This window comes from Oncorhynchus keta, unplaced genomic scaffold, assembly GCF_023373465.1.
Source record: "Oncorhynchus keta strain PuntledgeMale-10-30-2019 unplaced genomic scaffold, Oket_V2 Un_scaffold_1597_pilon_pilon, whole genome shotgun sequence".
NCBI lineage: Eukaryota > Metazoa > Chordata > Actinopteri > Salmoniformes > Salmonidae > Oncorhynchus > Oncorhynchus keta.
The window spans coordinates 380,917-382,500 of NW_026290805.1; the positions used below are offsets into that span (position 1 = coordinate 380,917).

A 1,584-nucleotide genomic window follows, 5' to 3' on the forward strand; every position below is an offset into this window, starting at 1 on the left:
GCCCCAAAATGGAGGAGTCCTGCTCCCAAACTGAATGAGTAGGTAACTTCAGGGGGTTCCTGTTTGAAATGACCAGGGCATGGTTCTAGAATTCACCGTAGAACCTCAAAAGATGAAGACGAAAGACGGGGAGGGAGTCGATCGCCACGGGGGAATGTGAGTTAACAGCGGACTTTGCTGCTTGTGTTTTCAGATCCGTTTCACTGCTGCGACGTCAGGAGGAGAATCTAAGCAGAGGCCAATCACCCCACCACACCTCCCACACAAGACCCAACATCATGCTAAACCCATACAGTCCTAGAGGAGATTCACATCATTCCATCTAAGAGCTTCCTTTCAGAGACTTGCCAGCTAGGCATTGAATATCCTGTTTCCTGGAGCCTTAACAGAGTAGTCAGGAAGAGAAAGGCCTGCATAGGCAGTTCATCATGCTCATGTTTTCAAAGGATATTAGTACATTCTATTGGTCAGCAGCTACAGTATCCCACTGAGTCATCTCCTATGCTGAGGTTTATCCACCTAGCTAAGGTACAACCCATCGTCTACCCTTACCCTCTCTATCTACCGTATATCTACTGTATATCTATATCCATCCACAACACTTGGTCTTAGTTCTGTTGAAACACACAAACCAATCTAGACATATAGGGAGGATTATGTTTGACTACTAACATGGATCTCTTCCCACACAGACACGCACACTCTCACACGCCAGGCGCCCACAGGGGCCACAGCGGGGTGCTGCTCTGTAGCTGGGGCTGTGTGAACGGTGGATTTGAGTCAACGGGTTGTGTTTTGTTGTTGCTGAATGGACTTTTAGCAGACAAACTCCTGTCTCATGCGGATGATCTGCAGCAGGGCGGCTTGGACGTCCTCATCCATGTGGCCCTGGGAGAAACAACAACGGGTTGAGATCATCCACTGGTCCCCTATTTCACAGTTATGTCAGCAGTGTGGGCTATGGGCCAGTCTTACTGGTGTCGTCAGCAGTGTGGGCTATGGGCCAGTCTTACTGGTGTCGTCAGCAGTGTGGGCTATGGGTCAGTCTTACTGGTGTCGTCAGCAGTGTGGGCTATGGGTCAGTCTTACTGGTGTCGTCAGCAGTGTGGGCTATGGGTCAGTCTTACTGGTGTCGTCAGCAGTGTGGGCTATGGGTCAGTCTTACTGGTGTCGTCAGCAGTGTGGGCTATGGGCCAGTCTTACTGGTGTGGGCCAGTCTTATAGTGTCGTCGTCAGCAGTGTGGGCTATGGGTCAGTCTTACTGGTGTCGTCAGCAGTGTGGGCTATGGGTCAGTCTTACTTCAGCAGTGTGGGCTATGGGTCAGTCTTACTGAGGTCGTCAGCAGTGTGGGCTATGGGTCAGTCTTACTGTGTGGGCTATGGGCCAGTCTTACACGTCAGTGTGGGCTATGGGTCAGTCTTACTGGTGTCGTCAGCAGTGTGGGCTATGGGCCAGTCTTACTGGTGTCGTCAGCAGTGTGGGCTATGGGTCAGTCTTACTGGTGTCGTCAGCAGTGTGGGCTATTGGTCAGTCTTACTGGGGTCGTCAGCAGTGTGGGCTATGGGCCAGTCTTACTGGTCGTC

The 1,584-nt window shown here is 51.5% G+C and overlaps 1 protein-coding gene across 1 annotated transcript in view; it reads right to left on the bottom strand.

Moving 5' to 3' along the window:
• Positions 1-763: 763 nt before the first annotated feature.
• uacab (uveal autoantigen with coiled-coil domains and ankyrin repeats b) overlaps positions 764-1,584 on the bottom strand; it is a 95,858-nt gene continuing 95,037 nt past the window's right edge. Inside the window, exon 19 of the mRNA XM_052514248.1 lies at positions 764-888. Coding sequence (XP_052370208.1) covers positions 817-888 — 72 coding nt within the window. The 3' untranslated portion in view covers positions 764-816. The remainder of the gene's footprint in view (positions 889-1,584) is intronic.